At 38.0% G+C, this 19809-nt stretch overlaps 1 protein-coding gene across 2 annotated transcripts in view; it reads left to right on the top strand.

Annotated features, from left to right (window-relative positions):
- Positions 1-19809, top strand: part of LOC103025333 (Kv channel-interacting protein 2) — a 136507-nt gene that overhangs the window by 36544 nt on the left and 80154 nt on the right. The window contains exon 1 of one of the 2 annotated variants that reach the window (XM_007235775.4): positions 14578-15017. The exons of the other annotated variant lie outside the window; for it this stretch is intronic. Coding sequence (XP_007235837.2) covers positions 14930-15017 — 88 coding nt within the window. The 5' untranslated portion in view covers positions 14578-14929. Of the gene's footprint in view, positions 1-14577; positions 15018-19809 lie in introns of those variants that run through there. 2 annotated transcript variants of the gene reach the window in all.

Raw genomic sequence — 19809 nt, 5'->3', positions numbered from 1 at the left:
ATCTGATCTGATTCCTACAGTTTGCTGAAACATAGTCGTTCACACCTCATATTTTATATTTTGAGATATTATCATATCACCCAGTGTCTCGATCTCCTGTGTCCTTTTTTTTTTTAAGAACACTTTTTAGAACCTTTTGTAAAACCTCGTATCTCCAGTTCAGTTGTGTTGTGTTGTAATAGTAGTGAAGCTCTGATGTCACTAAATACAGTGTTAATCTCTCACTGCGGGTCACGCTCGGGTCATCTGCACTAATTCCTCTAGTGATTAAACACTGCGGCCAAAAGACTGCAGGAGAGTCCGGACCTCCGCCCAGCCAATAAAACCCAGGGTGGATTTTTACTCTCTGGATCTGGACTCTACCCACCTCTGTGTGTAACTATAGGTTTAAATAGGATCTCCGGTGGATTTGGTGTTAAAGAGACTCTAAGACTAGGTCAGTGGCTGAACTGCACTTAGCAGGGCATTATTACACATGTTATAAAGTATCATATAACATTGTAAACTAATGTTTTTAATGTAAAAATGTCTTTATTTTAAATCGTTCTGGCGCTGGTTCCGGTGGTGTTTTGGTTGTTTGGGCCGTGTCCGGTTCTGAATAATAATGTTTATGCAGTGTGCTGAGTAGTGCGCACTTCAGAGTGACCCTGCAGTGAGTGGGAACGCGCTCACTGTAATAGATTCATCTCATTATCAGAGTTTATCTGACTCCAGGTCAGTCACTTCTGCTGAGCGGAACCAATCACAGGCTGGAAAAATCATTAATAATTTTTACATTTATTTTAAATAATGTAAATCTGACAGTTATTATATACATTGTGACAAAATTGTGTGATGGAAGGACCAATAGAAATGCTCAAAAATGTTATATTTAGCAACACCGCAGCAACCATCTGAACTACCACTGCAAACTAAGCAACCACTTGAAATACTATAGCAACTTCCATAGCAGCCGCTTGAATTACCATAGCAACTTCCATAGCAACCACCTGATACACCTCAGCAGTCAGTTGAAGTACTATACATTGTTCTATAGCAAACACTAGAACACCTTAGCAACCCCTTGAAATACCATAGCAAATTCCAAAGCAACTTCCATAGCCAGCACCTGCAACACCTTAACAACCACTGACAATTCCATAGCAACATTTGTAGCAAGCACCTGGAACACTATAGCAACCTGTTGATCCACCATAGCACCGGCTTTAGGATACCATATTATTGTTTTTGATACATCGTAGCAACATCCATAGCAAACATCTGGAAGACCTTAGCAACAACTTAAAATACCATAGCAACTTCCATAAAAAGCATCTAGAACACCTATGCTACCACTTGAAATACCAGCTGAAATACCATATTATTGTTTTTCAAATTTACTTTTATTTTTTACATGCAAAAAACGTGTAACTTCAGTTTTTTTCTTCAAGTTTTTGACGATTTTTGAAGTTTAAAAGTGGTTCTGTACTTTTTATTTTACGATTTTAAATATATGTATTTTTTATATTAAGTGGTGCAGTTATGAAGGAATCATGTAGTAACTCAATGATACTTTCAAACTTTCTTTACTATTTTTTTTAAAGTTATGTTTTTCTGCTATGCAGAACATTTTATGTTTAAATAATTTAAAAAGTGAATTTTAGGCTTTTAGGAATTTTAGTTAATTCTCAGTATTTGCTTGTTTCCTTGCCTGATCTGTGTGTTTAGTGGATGGATTGTAGTTAGTTATATTTAATCTGTAACTAATAAAAACTTGCTGCTATTAGATGTAATTTTAAAATTAGAAGTAAATTAGTTTTTTTAATATAAAAATAAGAATTGTAATTTTAGTGTGAAGATAACTGTTGATAGACTGTGATAAATATGTGATATCACTGTTTTTCTGAGTTCGGTTCTCTCAGATTATCTCAGTAATTTTAAGCTGCAGTTTGAGTTTTTCCTGAGTTCTGATCAGCTGATCTGCTGGTGTGGATCAGTGAGTAATGGTGAAGCTCAGCGTGAGCGTGGGCAGGTGTGCTGGAGCAGAACACCAGGTCACCAGAGCTGCTGCTGAGATCCACTGAACCGGAATAAAGTGAGCGCTGGGGTTCCTCTTGAACAATAATAGTGCAAAGTCCTCCCTCTAGTGGTGAAACCGGGAGCTGTGTTTAAATTTATACACTCCATAATATTTATTAATGATATTTAACTCCATATCAGCAGATTCTGAGATCTTAATCAGGATCTCCAACTTTAAAACACACTTCTAAATTACAAAAAGTCATTTTTACTTACTTTACATGATGTCAATCTGTCACTTATTCTATACATTTTAACAAAAGGACCAATAGAAATGCTGCAAATGCGTTTAAAACATTTTATCCAATTAGCAACACCCTAGCAACCACCTGAACTACCACTGAGACAGCCATAGCAGTGTAGCAATGTCTTCAACTTGCACAACAGCCCCCTAAAACACTGAAGCAACCATGTGAAATAATATAGCAACTTTTATATATAACAAGCACTTGGAATACCTCAGCAACCACTTTTAAGACCATAGCAACTTCTATAGCAAGCACCCTGAACACCTTAGCAATCACTTGAAATACCATGGCAACCTTCATTGCAAGCAACTGGAACACCTTAGCAACCACTTGAAATACCATGGCAACCTTCATTGCAAGCACCTAGAACACCTTAGCAACTATTTAAAATACCATACCCTCTGCCAAAGCAACCACCTGAAACAGCTAAACAATCCCATAACAACCACTTGAAATACTATAGCAACTTCCATAGCAACCACCTGAAACGCCTAAGCAATCACTTGAAATACGATACCCTCTCCCATAGCAACCACTTGAAATACCATGACAACATCTTTAGTAACCAACTGGAACACCCTTTAGCAACCGCTTGAAAAATAATAGCAGCTTCCACAACAGTCACCTAGAACACCCAAACAACCACGTGAAATACCATAGCAACTTGCCCTCAACCACTTAAAATACCATGGCAAATCCCATATCAAGCCCCTGAAACACCTGGGCAACCACTTGGAATATCATAGCAACTTGCACAGCACCAACTTAAATACAACACCTCCCATCATTGCAAGCAGCCTGAACACCTTAGCAACCATGTGAAATACAGTATCAACTTTTATAGCGAGCACCTAGAACACCTTAACAACTTTTTAAGTTTTTATTTTTAGTTCCCAGGGTCACTTCAGTTTTGTAGTTTGTCACTTTGTATGAATGACTTTGTAAATTGTAGCTTTTAAAGTATAAAATCAATTCAGGAAAAGTTGGGCGACTTTAGAAAATGCCATATTTTAAACTTTTATTTAATTTTTAGAGAATACAAACCCAAGAGAAAATTAAGGAGATAAAACATGAAATATTATGGGTTCATAAAGTTTGCAATCAAATAAAAGTGAACTTTATATGTCTGTAAATGTTGTTTTCATAGAGTTTTTAGTGTGAACTGATCTGTGATTACAGATTCCCTCCACTAGAGGGCAGCAGAGCTCCGGGTTTGATTTAGGAGCCTGAGGTTTATAGTGTTGATATAAATGTTGATTATAGATTATATACTCCGTAGCAGAGATCACTGTTATACTGATGAGTGCCAGTTTCATCTTTATAATCTTTTTGATGGTCTTTGCAGTTAGTTATATTTTATTCTTTACTTAGTTAGGTAGTTTTAGAACATTACTCAAACAGGGATTTTCACTGTATACCACTTTTTTGTAATTCCATATAAATAATTCCATGTTTTTCTTTATAGTTTGGATATTTTTGGATAGATTAATATTTTTAAATAATAAAACTAAAATAAAAAGTGTTTTTTAGGATCAGTGAACAGCAGGCTGAATTTGTACACTGTGTTTGTAGCTGCTGGAGGGCTGCAGGGTGCCCGCTGTGCCCGCTGTGCCCGGGTGGCACTGCAGGATCTGGGGGACGGGTGAACCCACAGCTGGCAGGGCCAGGAAACAGACCTGCCATAATGAGGGGCATCACTCAAACAGCAGGTGCCTTATAAACACACACACACTCTAAAATTAGCATCTTGCTCAACAAAGTTGATAAAAAATAAGTGTTTTTCGATATTTCATATATTTCGGGTTTGTTTGTGACCTCCTGGATGAGTTTTCCATGCCCTTTTGGAGTAATTTCAATCTGGCCACTTTGAATGCAAGAACTTCGCTAGATTAGGGTTTCATTTGAATGATTTTTGTGTTGTGCCACCAAATTTGGGACTTAATTTCTGGCTCTATTGGCGAAAAAATGTCTAAACTTAACATCTTACTCAACAAAGTCGATTAGAAAAAAGTATATTTTCAATAGATACAGATACCTACAGACCTGCAGTTCTTTAGATGGTTGTTCAAGGTTTTTTTGTGACCTCCTGGATGAGTTGCCCATGCCCTTTGGAGTAATTTCTGGACCTAAATTATAAGTGAAACATGAAGACTAAAATTAGCATCTTACTTTAGAAGAAAAAACCCACACCTCAACAAAGTCGATAAAACAAGGATTTTTTAAGTGATTTCTTGATTCTACAGGTTTTGCAGTAATCAGGCCTGGTTGTGTTTAGTAGTAAAATTTAACTCAACAAAAAAAGTGATTTAATCACAATTAATTCATGGTGCAAATTACTTTTTTAATACAAATCATTTGAAAAAGTGTTTTTCATATTTACTCAGGCTGTATTTGTCTGACATTAATGTTTATTTGCCAATTAGAAAAAATATATATATATATATATAAATTTATACTGTTCATGTCAATATCGCAATTGTATCGTATCGACCAAAATTAAGAAATATATTGCAATACAGTCCAAGTTTGTCCATATCTTTAAGCACTAATTGTTCTATAAATGGTTTGGAAAGGTCTGTACCTTTGGAGGTGGTGAGGTGTTATCTTGTGAGTGAGTTTGATTAAGGACTGACCAAAGTGCTCATGGCAAGGCGAGGTGAATAACTGGATATAATGGTGTAATGTTCCATATGTGGAAATATATCTAAACTGAATAACGCGAGTGGTAATGATGGTGACCGGCGGCGTCTGGCTGGAATTGTCCATGTGAACAGATGGAAAACCAACTCTTTGTACTTTAGCTTCGGTGGGATGTGCCAAAAGTCATGGGACTCATGACGCTAATTGCTTGATATAATTGAAATACAGGTAATTTTTTTTACTAATTTTACTGATATAAAGCTCATTTTTAAACCTGTAGTTTCACCTCAACATGTGGTTCCAGTTGAAAACTGGTCCCAGCTGAGTTCTGAAGCGGCGCTGGTCCAGTTTCTGGAACAGAATGGGGACAACAAGTGGTATGAGGCTGGTTTGGTCTCATTATGTGCAGGAAGCACCTGATTTTGGGTCGCACCTGTAGAGCGAGAGGGAAGGTGAGCTGGTACCTGTGGAGTGGCCTATTTAAGATGAGATATATTGAGATATAACCATGTATGATGATTATTATTATGATTATACCAATTTAGACCAATGATTGATGGATAAATGAGGATTATAATCTGTATAAACTTAAGTTTTTAAAGTAAATTTATATATGTTAATACATTTGGATATTTATAAATAAATCTAAATACAGGAAGAACTACAGGATTAGCCAGAAGACTTTGTCTGAGAGAGGGATCTGTACCCTCTGTCTGTGGCAAGTCATTTTAAATACTAGTATTTTAAATATTTTAAAACATCAAAAGGTATGTCCTCTTTAATAATTACTAGTTTACATGTAAAAATTGTAATACATCCCCATACGTACAGTATTGCAGTATATTGAGATATATTGAATCGTAACCTCGGCCACAATCTTGCCAATACACATCCCATACATAGAATCTACAGAGTATTAGGCAGGTGGTTTTAATGTATTTTAAAACCAATATGTGTTTGTTCGTGCATGCATGCATGTTTTAGTACCTATATGATGTCTTTTACGACATATACAACTATGCTTGTGGTTTGTGAGGACATTTTGGTGGTCCTCACAAGAATAGCAAAAGCAAAGGTTTTTTTTCACCATCTTTATTAGTCCAGCCCTCTGGTAGGGTTCATTTGAGGACCGTAGGAGTTTCTGACTCTGACTTCTGTGTGTGTGTGTGTGTGTGTGTGTGTGTGTGTGTGTGTGTGTGTGAAGACCTCACAAAGGTGCCAAAACGTGTACACACACACACAGAATGCCCTCAGGAGTCAGAAACTCCTACAGTCCTCAAATGAACCCTACCAGAGGGCTGGACTAATAAAGATGAACAAACTTCTGGTTTTGCTATTCTTGTGAGGGCCACCAAAATATGCTCACACACCACAAGCATAGTTATATGTCAGAGTTTGTCCAAGACCTCACAAAGGTACTAAAACGCATGTGCATGCACACACACATGCTACACACAGTTGTATGTTATATTTGTCCTCACAAGAATACCAAAACCAAAATTTGTGTTTGCTTGTGACACACACGCACGCACACAGTCATTTCATAATTTGTTGAGTTGTGAGGACATTTTTGTAGTCCTCAGAAGAATAGCGAAACCAATTTGTGTGTGCGCGTACGCATGTTTTGGTACTTTTGTGAGGACTTAGTTGTCATTTGTTGGATTGTGCAAAATGTTGGTGCTCCTTACAAGTATAGCAAAACCAAGTTGTTTGTGTGTGTGCACATTTTGTTACCTTTGTGAGATCTTAACGTGTGCGTGCGTGTGCGTGTGTGTGTGTGTTTGTGCGTGTGTGCGTGCGTGTGCGTGTGTGTGTGTGTGTGCGTGTGTGTGCGTGTGTGTGCGTGTGTGTGCGTGTGTGTGCGTGTGTGTGCGTGTGTGTGCGTGTGCGTGCGTGTGCGTGCGTGTGTGTGCGTGTGTGTTTGTGAGAACACCTTACAAAGGTACAAAAACATACAGACGTGCACACACACTGAATGCCCTCAGAGTCAGAAACTCGTATGGTCCTCAAATGAACTATTAAAGACGGTGAACAAACCTTTGGTTTTGCTATTCTTGTGAGGACCGCATAATGTCCTCACACACAGTTGTATGTTATAGTTTTCCTCACAAGAATAGCAAAACCAATTTTTCGTACGTTTGTGAGGTCTCCACAAGCAAACACAATGTGTCCACACACACACACACACACAAATTGGTTTTGCTATTCTTGTAAAGGACCAACCTAAATGTCCTCACAAACCAACTAAATATGACTATGGTTGTGAAAGTCCTCACAAAAATACCAAAACCTGTGTGTGTTGGCGATGCCTGAGGGCGTGATTGTAGATGCAGGTTATGGAGTGTTGTTGTGGTGTTTGGATGGTGTGATGTTGTGTTTAGTGTGTAGTTTTCCATCTCTCTGAAAACGACTCTGCTGATAATAATAAAAAAAACACTGCAGGAAAATAGACACGCGGTGCTGTTAGCTTCCCTTAACGTACCGCTACAACTTTCCACACTAGTTACTCACTCTCTAGCAACATTTCCATTATACATTTACCTCAGAAGTGCTGTTCTAGTCATTAATTTACCTCAGAAATGCTATTCTAATGATAAATGTACCTCAGTAGTGCTATTCTACTCAGCCTCTTTTCCTCTTGTTCACACGCTTTATCAGATTTATGTATCTAATAATAAACTGATAATAAATGGAAGTGTGAATAAAGTGTTAATCAGATCCCGCAGCATTTTTCTCTTTTTCTCTGTTTTAAATACAGAATTTATTAAAAATCTGTTTTTAGCTGGTGATCAGCTGCTTTCAGATGCAGCATCTCCACACAGTATATAATAAAACTCTCTATAAAAAGCTGGATCTGGATCAGATCTGCAGCAGCTGCTGGAGGTTCTGAATGGACCTTATTAACGGGTTACGCTGGTTTTTCTGAACAGCTGTTTAGTGAATAAAGAAGCTGCAGCTCATCTTCTACAGCTTAAAGCTTCAGTCTGTTTCTATTTTATTCTAATTTTATTCCTGACCAGTTAATTATTACTCAGATACTGTAAACCCGTGAACCTGAATAGAAAAAGCACAAAATGTAACCTAGTATAGTATAGTATAGCGTAGCATAGTGTAATATGCTGTTATAGTGTAGTATACTGTACATTTATCAAATTACTCTATACTACCTTTTCTACTCTATACTCCCTACTACCTTATACTACACTACATCCCCTATATGACCTTATACTACTCTATACACCTCATACTCTATCATTTCTATACCACCTTACTCTATGCTACCCTACACCCTCTATTCTGCCCTATGCTCCCTATTCTACGCATACTTTACTATACTCCCTTCTACCTTATTCTACCCTATACTTAGTGTACTACCCTATACTTTTCTCTCCCTTATACTAATCTACACTCCCTATGCCCCCTATACTACCTTATATTACCATATACCCCCTATACTAGTCCTATACTACAGCCCCTTTACTACCCTCTACTCCCCATACTACTCTGAACTCCCTATACTACCATATACTGTCTGTACTCTAGATTTCCTATACCCCTGATACTACTCTATAATCTCTATACCACCTTACTCTCCCCTATAGTAATCTATACTTCCTATACTAAACTATACCCCTTTACTCCCCTATACTCCCTATACTACTCTATACTACCCTATACTACTCTATACTCCCCTATACTCCCTATACTACTCTATTCTACCATATACTCCTTATACTACTCTATACTACTCTATACTACCCTATACTACCCTATATTCCCTATACTACTCTATACTACCCTATACTACTCTATACTACCCCATACTCCCTATACTACCCTATACTACCCTATACTACTCTATACTACTCTATGCTACCCTATACTCCTTATACTACCCTATTCTACCCTATACTACTCTATACTACCCTATACTACTCTATACTCCCCTATACTCCCTATACTACTCTATTCTACCATATACTCCTTATACTACTCTATACTACTCTATACTACCCTATACTACCCTATATTCCCTATACTACTCTATACTACCCTATACTACTCTATACTACCCCATACTCCCTATACTACCCTATACTACCCTATACTACTCTATACTACTCTATGCTACCCTATACTCCTTATACTACCCTATTCTACCCTATACTAATCTATACTACCCTATACTACCCTATATTCCCTATACTACTCTATACTACCCCATACTCCCTATACTACTCTATACTACCCTATACTCCTTATACTACCCTATACTACTCTATGCTACCCTATACTCCTTATACTACCCCATACTCCCTATACTACCCTATACTACCCTATATTCCCTATACTACTCTATGCTACCCTATACTACTCTATACTACCCTATACTACTCTATGCTACCCTATACTACCCTATATTCCCTATACTACTCTATACTACCCTATACTACCCTATATTCCCTATACTACTCTATACTACCCTATACTACTCTATACTACCCTATACTCCCCTATACTCCCTATACTACCCTATACTACCCTATATTCCCTATACTACTCTATACTACCCCATACTCCCTATACTATCCAATACTCCTTATACTACCCTATACTACCCTATATTCCCTATACTACTCTATACTACTTTATACTACCCTATACTCCCTATACTACTCTATACTACTTTATACTACCCTATACTCCTTATACTACTTTATACTACCCTATACTCCCTATACTACTCTATACTACTCTATACTACCCTATACTCCCTATTCTACCCTTTACTTCTTATGCTACTCTATACTCCCTATACTCCCTATACTACTCTATACTACCCTATACTCCCTATACTCCCTATACTCCCTATACTACTCTATACTACCCTATACTCCCTATACTCCCTATACTCCCTATACTACTCTATACTACCCTATACTCCCTATACTCCCTATACTCCCTATACTCCCTATACTACTCTATACTACCCTATACTCCCTATTCTACCCTTTACTTCTTATGCTACTCTATACTCCCTATACGCCATATACTACTCTATGCTTCCTATACCTCTTATACTACCCTAAATTACTCTCTACTCCCCTGTACATCCCTCCCCTACTGTCCTGTATTATTATATATTACTCTATACTGGTGAGTGCTGTGTGTGGAGCTGTGTGTGGAGCTGTGTGTGGAGCTGTGTGTGGAGCTGTGTGTGGAGCTGTTGTTTGAGATGATTTTGTGGTGATGATGAGGAACAGTATCAGACTGTCAGACCTGAGCTCTGATGTATTTTTCATTTCTCTTCTTTTTCCTGGCTGCTCTCCTCCTGCGCTCAGTTCTGTCAGACGGACAACTTTTATGTTGGAGAGTGTGTGAGTGTGTGTGTGTATAGTGTGTGAGTGTGTGTGTGTGTGTGTATAGTGTGTCTCTGCAGTGGATCATCAATCTCAGTGTCAGACAGTAATTTGAATATTGTTAGTTGAGGGTTGAGTCTCTGCAGCACTGAATTCATTTATAATATAAACTCTAATTAATTCAGGATAAACAGACGGATATAAAGCACAGAGATTCCTCACTGTATAAACACTTCTATAAACAATAGGAGTTATTTATCTACACCACTGTACAGATATATATAGATCTATATACAGCCCAGTCACACCCTGATACCACCCAACCTCCTCTATTATTATTATTATTATTATTATTATTATTATTATTATTATTATTATTATTATTATTATTATTATTATTATTATTATTATTATACACACTGCAATAACAGCATAACAACAAACTCAACCTGCATTACCCACACACAGCCACAGGGGGAGCTCTAAACACTGCAGACTGTGGTTATGTAGCATTACAAGACTGAAGGTAAAGTGAGGTAGAGTAAGTTATATAAAAGTAGGGTGAGGTAGATAGTGATAGTGTGGTGTGAGGCAGAGTGAGCTAGAGCAAAGCAAATTGTGATGCAGTGAAGTAGAGTGAGGCAAGACCGGGAGGAAGAGTGAGGTAGAGTTCGGTAAAACTAAAAGTGTGGTAGTTGGGTAGATTAAGGTAGAGTGTGAGGTAGAGCAAAATGGTGAGGTAAATTGAGGTAGATCAAGGTAGAGTAAGAAAGCAAGGTAGAGTGAGGAAGAGCTTAAAGGAGTAAGAAAGTGAGGTAGATCAAACAATGTCAAGCTAGGGTGAGGTAGATCAAGGTAGAGTGATAGTGGTGTGAGGTAGAGTGATAGTGGTGTGAGGCAGAGTGATAGTGGTGTGAGGCAGAGTGATAGTGGTGTGAGGCAGAGTGATAGTGGTGTGAGGTAGAGTGATAGTGCTGTGAGGCAGAGTGAGCTAGAGTAAATCAAATTGTGACGCAGTGAAGTAGAGTGAGGCAAGACAGGGAGGAAGAGTGAGGTAGAATACGGTAAAACAAAGTGTGGTAGTTGGGTAGATAAAGGTAGAGCGAGATGGTAAATCAAGGTAGAGTGTGAGGTAGAGTTAGATGGTGAGGTAAAGTGAGGTAGATCAAGGTAGAGGAGGAAAGCAGGGTAGAGTGTGAGGTAGAGTTAGATGGTGAGGTAAAGTGAGGTAGATCAAGGTAGAGGAGGAAAGCAGGGTAGAGTGTGAGGTAGAATGAGGTAGATAGTGATATAGATCAAGGCAGAGTGGGGTAGAGTTAGGTAAATCCATATAGAGTGTGGGGTACAGTGAAGTAAGGTGAGGTAGATCAAGGTTTAAGATGGTGAGAAATTAAGGTGAGGTAGAGCACGGTAGGGTGAGGTAGTGTGAGACAGAGTAAACTCTTGCACCAGAATACTTTATTTCCTGTTAAAAAGTTCTGAAATTCTTTAAGAAGCGTAATTTAATGTATATATTAATTTATTGTGTTTTGTGTTGATCTCAGGATCTCCAACAGTGTCTCACAGGTTTGTGTTTATATTGAACACAACACTACTGGTTTTATTTTGTTTTATTTTGGTATTTTTTACCAGAATAAACATTAAGATTATTATTTATTTATTTTTAGCTGTTTCTGAGGTGGTGCTGGTGGATGAAAGCGAGTCGGGTCAGAACAGAGTCTGTTGTTGTTGTTGTTGTTGTTGTTGTTGTTTATGAGGAAGATCTGAGCAGATCTCGGGACACTTCGATGCTCTCGGCTGTAAAATACAATTTTAATAACAATCCCTCCATCAGAACTTTACTACACCCAGAACTCCCACAGGAGATCCCAGTTAAACCTGAATACACTCTTTATATGTCACATATATTTACAGTGTGTTTAAAGAGTTTTAAGAGTTCAGAAATCAATATTTGGTGGAATAACCCTGGTTTTTAATCACAGTTTTCATGCATCTTTTTTACTTACTTCACTAACTACATGAATTAATCCTGATTACTTCATTTCTTTATAACTAGCCCTATTTTTAACTTACTACATAAATAATGCAATTAATCGATTGTTCGTTTTTCTTATTTGCTCTTTTTAAAAATTACTGCATAAATAATTTGATTAATTGTGATTACTTCATTTTTATTATTTGTCCTTTTTTAAAATTACTACATGAATAAAGCGATTAATCATGATTACTTTTTTTATTTTATGATTTATCCTTTTTTAAAACTTTCTACATGATGTGTGATGTGATGAATTGTGATTACTTAATTTTTTTAAATAATTTTTCCTTTTTTTTTTAATTACTGCCTGAATAATGCAATTAATAATGATTATCTAATTTCTTTGGTTTGTCCTCTCACTGTAGTTCACTGGAGTTCCAAACCTTTGAAAATATAAGTTGGTTATTTTTACACTGTGGTCTAAGCATAACGTCCTGTAATTAATAATGAAATATAATGTGAAATATATGATCTAAAGATGGATAACTGGTGTAGAAACAAGGAGGTGGTCATAATGTTATGCTCTGCAGCTGTAAAGCATCACACACACACACTCTATATACACACACACACACACACTCTCTCTCTCTCCTCTCTCTCTCTCTCTCTCTCTCTCTCTCTCTTGCGCTCTCGCGCTTTGTTTGTTTTTGCTTTGATCAGAGCGAGTGAAAGGGAAGCGTGAGGATTGGCTGCCAGGCCATCGACGGAGTCTGCGGTTGCCCGGCAACCGTAATCACCTCTAATTCACGGCATCCAGAGAAGTACGAGAGCGGAGGGAGGGATGGAGGGCGAAAGAGAGAGAGAGAGAGAGAGAGAGAGAGAGCTTTAACCACAGATCAATGCACTGAGAAAACAAATGAAATGAGCGAATGTGGCAGAGCGAATACGCCGCGAGCGCTAGCGTTCCCTGTAGTAATGTGTGTATAAGTGTGTGTGTGTATGTGTCTATATACATGTGTGTATAAGTGTGTGTGTATTGGAAAGTGTGTGTGTGTGCGTATAAGTGAGACACGTGGGTCACGATGACTGAAGTGTTGGTTCTCTTTGACTGACTCTTTATCGAGGAACAGCAGGAACTCTTGCACTCGTTTTGGACATTTTGGACATTGTGGACGTTGTGGACGTTGTGGACATTTTAGACGTTCTGGACATTTAGGGCATTTTGGGCGTTGTGGACTGTTGGGACATTTTGGACAATCAGAACTAAAGTTTGGTTTGTTTGAACGAAACTGGAAATCTGATCTGAAGGAAGTTTGGGTCATTGGATGGAACAGGAGATCTGACCCTAAGAAAGTCCAGTTTCCTTGAAACTGTAAATCCAATCTTACAGGAAGTATTTTTGACTGGATCAGGAAATCTGATCTGAAGAAATTTCAGCTTGTATGACTGGAACAATAAATCTAATATAAAGAAAGCTTTGTTTTGTATGAGTAAAACAGGATATCCAATCTGAAAAGTTCTGTTTGTTGCAACAACAGGATAAAGGAGACGCATCCTAAGAGGAAAGTAGAGGTGTATGTTCGATGTTAGAGGTCAAACCCTAAAAAAAGACCCAGTTGTTTGGGTCCAGAGTTCGGTTTGTTTGAATGCTTGAACAAGACGTTTGATCTGAAGAAACCTCAAAGTCTAAACAGATAAGAGTTGAGTTTTTGTGTTTTGTATTTGATGCGACAAGAATATTTAGGAAGATCTAAAGAAGCTTCCTAAGCAAACGATAGAAGAGAATTTGCGTCCGATTCATTTCCCTGGGGTTTACTTGTCCTTCGGAGGTGAACGCTCTCAATCTTTCCATCTCTCCTTCTCTGCATTCCGCATTCTCTCCTTCTTTTGCCTGCCCATCCTCCTGCATTAGAGATCCAAGCCAGTCAAACCAGCATCTCGTGCCTGGACTCCCTGGAGGCCGATGACGTTTTTTGAGGCGTTTTTTGAGGCTTTTGAGGAATAGAAGCTGCTTTCTAATTACTGTTTGCTTTGGCCTCTCTCTCCCCCTCCTCCCCTCCTCTGCTCTCTCTCTCTTCAACACTTTGCCACCTGCCTGCCTGGCTTGCGCGAGAGCGATACGCTCCACGCCTGGTGTATCCGCCTTTCAAAGCGCGAAGGAAAGAAAAGGGAGGGAGGAAGGAGGTGCGAAAGAGAAGATCTGGACTTGAAGAGGAGAAGAGAAGAAGAGTTTACGGAGACTTGTTGTTGTTGTTGTGGTCAGAAGAGTAGTCGTCAGAGTAGTCATCAGAGTAGTAGTAGTAGTAGAAGAAGAAGAAGAAGCGAATCTGGGTTTGTGTGCCGGGAATTCGAGAGCGAGGAGGAGGAGGCTACAACCGCAACTCGTGACTGACAGCTTGACTTTCACCTCACGAGCGAAGAGGAGGAAAGGAGGAGGAAGGTCTGAAAGCTAGAGGAAGAGAGAGAGCAAGAGAGAGAGAGAGAGAAAGAAAGGAGGAGGAGAAGGAAGAAGAGGGAGAGCGAGAGTGAGCAAAGAGAGCAGCACAGCGAAGGAGCCACGTCCGGCGATTCCCCCTCCCCTGATCTTATTCTTCCCGATTGTTGAAGCAATCAACTAATCGACCAATCGACCAGTCGACCGGTTGACCATGAGCCACTGCAGAAAAAGGTGCAAGCGGCAGCTCATCAAGGTTGCACGATACTTCTACAGGTTCCTCACCGGCACCTTGACCCAAGGTAGGCTTCTACTGCATTTTTTGAACCTTATCGAAGGGGGAAAAAAAGTTGTCGAAAGGTTTCTTTTAGAGTGATCGCTACAGTTTTTATAGTTTTATCGTTGTTCGAGACTTGTTTATTTTAAGAGAACCTCCTTAAAAGGCTTAGAAACTTCTGAAGCATCCTTATGAAGCATTTGGAAACCTTCGTAGACCTTCTTAAACCTCCATATGAAGTAATGCCTATGACGTACTAGTAATTTCCTTACAGAACCTTTCATTGGGTTACGTTTGTACCTTTCGTCTTGCTCATTCGCTTTTTTTTGGTTCAGTTTCTTTGTAGTCACTCTGGTTGCCAAATAATAATATTGCAAAGAGTTTAAGGTGTGAGTTTAAGGCGAGTCTAAGACTAAGGCCACATTCCAAGAACATCCATCTAAAACTATCTAGGAATTCTTGGAAAACTGTGCAAAATGATCAAATTCAATTGAAGATTCAATAGTGAATGGGAGTTGAGACGTGTTGATTGGTTGGTTTGAAGGTTGAGGACTTGATATAAAGATACTGAATACTACAAAAAAGACACGCAATGGTTCTTTAAAGGGTTCTTTAAAGGGTTCTTTTGAGGGCTTTTCCTTCGCCTGGTGAGCGATGCGGTTGGGTAATAATTGAACGGTTGTTGTAATAGCGGTTGAATGCTAATAGGTGGGAATGAGTTAGCTGTTCCTGTGTTAGTGATGCTCTGAGTAATATGACCTGGCTGGTCAAGGAGAAGTCAGATATGTAGGAGGCTTTGTGATGGTGATAAAACATCAGTCTTGTTTGCAAAGGTTAATAGTTTGGAATATTTGTTTGATTGTAAAGAAAACTAATTTATTTTAAGAGTTTATAACAGTATATTTCTTTGTGTAGCAATAAAATGTCTTATTTTATTGACTTTTTATGAGCTTTTTATAGCCTATATAGAATACAATCAGTGATTTAAATTAATTCTGTTGAATAAATTTTTTTTACTATTATAATAACTTAACATTATAGTTTTTTACTCTAGTAATATTATATATATACATGTGTGTGTGTAGTCTGCTTAGAAAATAAGTAGAATATATAACATAATGTATCATTTCAACTTAATTAAATAAACTAAATGTAATAAAACTAAATGCTATATTTACCACATAAAAGAGCTCAAAAAATAAATAAAATACATAATCAGGAGGTCAGACTGCTACACAGCTAAGACCTTAATCAATAATCATATACCTTTAAATTGTATATATTTGTTTATTTTTTTTGTTTTTAAACAAAGGTCTTTTTTATTGTTATTCACATCATATATACAAAATAACTTGAGGATAAAAGAATATTTAAAAAAAGCTAAAAAAAAAAAGCTTATATATATATAATATAAATATGACCAAGAATATATACACATTCATTTGTTCCAAAGAAAAGGCAAAAGGTAAAAAAAATGCATATATAATTAAACTAATTTTTAAAAATCTTATTTTCTATATAAATGCAGTATATATTGAATATATATTTTCGATGTTAGAGGTGCGTGGGTGTGTTGTGCTTTGTCAGCAGCAGTGTGTGATCAGTTATTATTCATCAAGGTCATTTTCTCTGAGAGTCTGAGTGAAGGATTTCAGCACTGCAGATACTGAGAGAACAGCAGCAGCAGATCTCAGGAATACTAAAACCTCAATATATACCTTTAATATATCACCCAGAACTGATTATACATCATTTACAGTAAAAAAAATCTGACTTTAGGAGCTTAAAACTTTCTAAAAGTCTTAAAATTCTCAAATAAATGAGTGCTTAATGAATACTGACCCAACCCAAATGAAATTTAAAGCTTAAAAATACAGTGATTCTTAGAAATAAGTCCATCTGCAGATAATAAAACTGCTTGATAACTTCTGTTATGCTGGAGAAGATGAAACCGAAACTTTACGTGAAGCGTGGCTGCTGTTTATTTAAAAGCACAGTGTCAACAGCTAAAATAAACCTAAAATAAACATCTGATTCAGTCAGAAAAAAAACAGATTCCATCAACTACAGCTTTTAAAAAATGCGAGCACTTAAATGATGAGTTTCTTTGATTTTACCAAATTGTAAAGCAGCATAAAGTTATCCAAAAGCAGTGTGTAAGACTGGTGGAGGAGAACATGATGCTAAGATGCATGAAATTAAAACTGTGATTAAAAACCAGAGTTATTCCACCAAATATTGATTATTTCTGAACTCTTAAAACTTTATGAATATCAACTTGTTTTATTTGCATTATTTGAGGTCTGAAAGCTCTGCATCTTTTTTGTCATTTTCTGTAAATAAATGCTCTAAAAGAGAATGTTTTTATTTGGAATTTGGGAGAAATGTTCATTTTACTCAAACATAAACCTGTAAATAGCAATAATGTATTAAAGTGTTGGAGATTTGGTGAGATTTGGTGAACGCACTGTAAGTTTACCTTCCCGACAGTTGCCATGGTTACGGCTGCGGCGCCCGGCGTCTGGCGCTGGAGTGATTTCACTACACCTGCTCACTACTGATTCCTCACGTTCACTCCTGCAGGTCACTCTGGGTGTTCAGTTTTAGGTGAGTTTAGGGTGTTTAGGTTAGTGTGTCTTTGCTATCGTAACCACGGGAAAAGTACACCTTGCACTTCTCGAAACATTACACAAAAGTCATGTACTAATTTTCTTAATCTTAATTAATCATGGTTGTGTTTAATTTTGGGCATAATTTGAAATAATAAACCAATCAGAGAGTCACTCTGTCGCTCATCATTCTCTTTAAGAGTAGATCAGGTGAGCTCTGACTTTGGTGGATTGCTATTGTAACGGTGCAGCTACCTGGACGTGTCCAACAAACTCTTCTCAGCAGATGTCTGTTTAAGTTGTGAGGGGCTTTTTAGCATAATAAACACTATTCTCCAGTGTATCAACTGTGTATAGGTTACAAACTGATGTGTCATGGGACCGCAGTGTGCAACATTTTCATGAAATGCTGTCTGTATATGTTGTGAGGTACTCTCTTGTGAGAGAGTTTCTAAAGATTCTAACATTCTAAACATTAGAAACAGCTGAACATGAGATTTAAAAGGTATTTAAATGTCTAGATGTTATGTTATTTCGTGAGTAAATATGTAATCTGTTGAGTTTGAGCACTTTTGGAGACACAGATTAAGTTGAGTGTAAACTGTGTGAGTGAGACATTTTCCCATCTCCCATTGCTCTTCTGTCTCCAGCACTTTGTGTAATGCGTTACTGTGACAAATTTACGATTAATCAACAGTAAAAGTTGTAGTCGACAAATTTAAATAATCAACATTGTCGATTATTCCGACTAATTGTGCCGCTCTAGTTTTAGATGTTGTTATAAAGTCGGGAATCGATCTCCCGTCACAGACTCTGAGAGAGGAAGAAGAACTTGTTTTATTTATAGCTGTAGTTCTGACAGTAAGCATGCCATGCATTCACGCCACACGCTGTCGCGCCGCACGCCGTCAGTCTGCGCGAGAACACTGCAAGTAAATGGCCTATCTCTGGTGATAATCTGCTCTGTCAATAAATACAATAATTAAGACCAGACTCCTCTCCGGGACGAGTTGGGTACTCTGTGTAAGAGCGCGAGAGTGTAAGAGTGTGTGTGCGTAAGAGTGTGTGTACAAACGAATGTGCGAGTTCCTGCCATAACAATGATTACTGCGGTGATGTACGCCACAGGAGACAGGTTAATAAGTACACCCCGGGCCCGAGCTTTACTCCAGCCATGTTTTGCAATTAGCGTTCATTTAATTTCTGCTCTCGCGCCGCGCGATCCTGCGGGAGCCGAGCTCGCGCCGCGTGCCGCCGGCTTTATTTGTGTTGTTTAGCTAAGCGGTTCGACTTCGCGCAGTAAAATCAGGAATTAATTGTATAAATCGCTGCTTATCCTGCGGGCGGCGGGGCCGTTAACTCCGCATGGCTTGCTGCTCTCGCGTGCTTTCACAAATGGCCTCCAGCCGTGATTTAGAGTCCAGATTAAAAGTGGGCTGGATGAGGATGTTTGTTGTGAGTGGAGCGCTTCACTGAGCACGTTAGGAGCATCATTGTAGTGTAGAGCTTTTACCTTAAAAAAGAGCAGATTGAGGTTTTTGTGCTGATGATGATGATGATGATGTTTCATTGCTTTGGTAGATATGCAAATATACACTCGTACCATACATTACCATTGGTGTAGGAATCAGGGGAGGATCCAATATCACCCCCCCAAAAAAAGTACGCTGCAGAAAAAGCAGAAATTGTTTTAAACAATATATTTTTATTTTAAAAGCACGCTAAAATCTGCACCCCCGCCAGGAAAAGCACCCTCTCTTGGGAGCAGGTTTCTAAGTAAAGTTAGTTAATGCAATTATCTTAGTTAGCTTATATCAAGAAGTCGGTGCATATGCACTGCCAAGAGAGGGGGCTTTTCCTGGCGGGGGTACTGAATTCACAGCAATAAAATTACTTCTGGATAATGTCTTGTTCTGCTTATAGTCTAGGAAGGTTCGGGTTAAATTTAACGTTTATATTAATTATATTAACTGCTGCCAATAATCTCTATAAAATGTAAAATTACGTTCTTTTAATGAAAGGAAATCATCGTAAGAAGTGCTTTCAGTAGAAAAATTTAAAATTCAGCACCCAACACTACTGAGGGGTTATGCATAGTTTATACAGAAGTTTATTAATGGTTATAAATTAAGTTGTAAACGCTTTAAAAAAAACCTTAAGTGCTTAATAAATGCATAAATATAAAGAATAAAAGTAGCAATTTTTTTT

The sequence above is a fragment of the Astyanax mexicanus genome, chromosome 25 (assembly GCF_023375975.1).
Source record: "Astyanax mexicanus isolate ESR-SI-001 chromosome 25, AstMex3_surface, whole genome shotgun sequence".
NCBI classification, from domain to species: domain Eukaryota; kingdom Metazoa; phylum Chordata; class Actinopteri; order Characiformes; family Acestrorhamphidae; genus Astyanax; species Astyanax mexicanus.
The sequence above is the reverse complement of the archived record's forward strand: the minus strand, read 5'-3'. Positions and strand labels throughout refer to the sequence as shown.